General features: G+C 25.7%; 1 protein-coding gene across 1 annotated transcript; it reads right to left on the minus strand.

Annotated features, from left to right (window-relative positions):
* Window positions 1-57: 57 nt before the first annotated feature.
* EIN_489180 (hypothetical protein) lies at window positions 58-641 on the minus strand (the record flags this gene model as incomplete). Its single annotated transcript, XM_004262076.1, has 1 exon — window positions 58-641. A coding segment is annotated over one exon (584 nt), but the record flags the coding sequence as incomplete, so codon positions are not given.
* Window positions 642-1116: the final 475 nt, after the last annotated feature.

The following is a 1116-nucleotide window of genomic DNA, read 5'->3' on the forward strand; positions in this document are numbered from 1 at the left end:
TGCTCTATATGGTAATTCCGTATTGTGTAATTTGGGAGTTTAATAGAAGTGAGCGACTCGCAATTGAAAAAACAGGACTCGCCAATGGAGTATATATTCTCCGACATTTCTACTGTAGAAAGTGACTTGCATGAACACAAAGACTTTCTTCCTAATATAGTGACGGTTGGAGGAAGACTCACTGATTGAATAGAACCATTTCCACAAAAACACATTTCTTCTAATTTACGAACATTTTGTGGGATTTCAATTGACCGAATTTTTTTAAAAGATTTTTGGTCTTTGTTAGTTACAACCAAATTTTTAAATGACAAATAAGAGATGGCACCTACATTGAGGTAATCAGTAAATGCCACTTCAAACCATATGTTGACTTGAAAGAAATTTCTTTTGTATGTAGGAAAATATGTAATGTCATAAATGTCATTTCCAAAATTGGGATCATTGGCATCCCACAAGTTTAAAGTTTCTATGTTTGGAAAATAATTAATAGTTCGGTTATAAATGGGGATTGGGTTAAAGTGAAATTTTGACATGTTGCCTTTGTACTTTTTATTTACAAATTCTAATGAGATGAAATCTTTTATTGAACAAAAGTATTGTGAAATTATCATCATATGATACCCATCAATTCGACCCATTAATTTAATTATTCAGATTAAATATAAGAATTTATAAAAACTATTTATAGTTAAAACTCAAAATATATTTGCATGTTATGTATTTTTGATTGAATTGTTTTCCGATTAATTTAGTTTTCTTTTTATTTCTCTTGTTTTAATAATAAATTCAATTACAATTATTAATAACATTAATATGATGGCTATACTTTATGTGTTTATTTAAAACAAGATGTTAACCAATCATTTGGTGACAGGAAATATGTTATTAAGAAGATGTTTTTTAATATGTTTAAACAATTACAATGGATAGAATTTGTTCAGTTAATTAAATTAAACATATACTATTATTTAATGTAAACTATTTATTAACTTTTCTTTTTGATAAAAACGGTAGTAATGAGATAGTTAGTAAATAATAATCATTGTTTTTGAAATTTAATTATATATAATGGTTGTTTTTAGTAAAATTTTTTATATACTATATGCTTGATAA

This window comes from Entamoeba invadens, assembly GCF_000330505.1.
Source record: "Entamoeba invadens IP1 unplaced genomic scaffold scaff_1105074725433, whole genome shotgun sequence".
Classification (NCBI taxonomy): Eukaryota; Evosea; order Mastigamoebida; family Endamoebidae; genus Entamoeba; species Entamoeba invadens.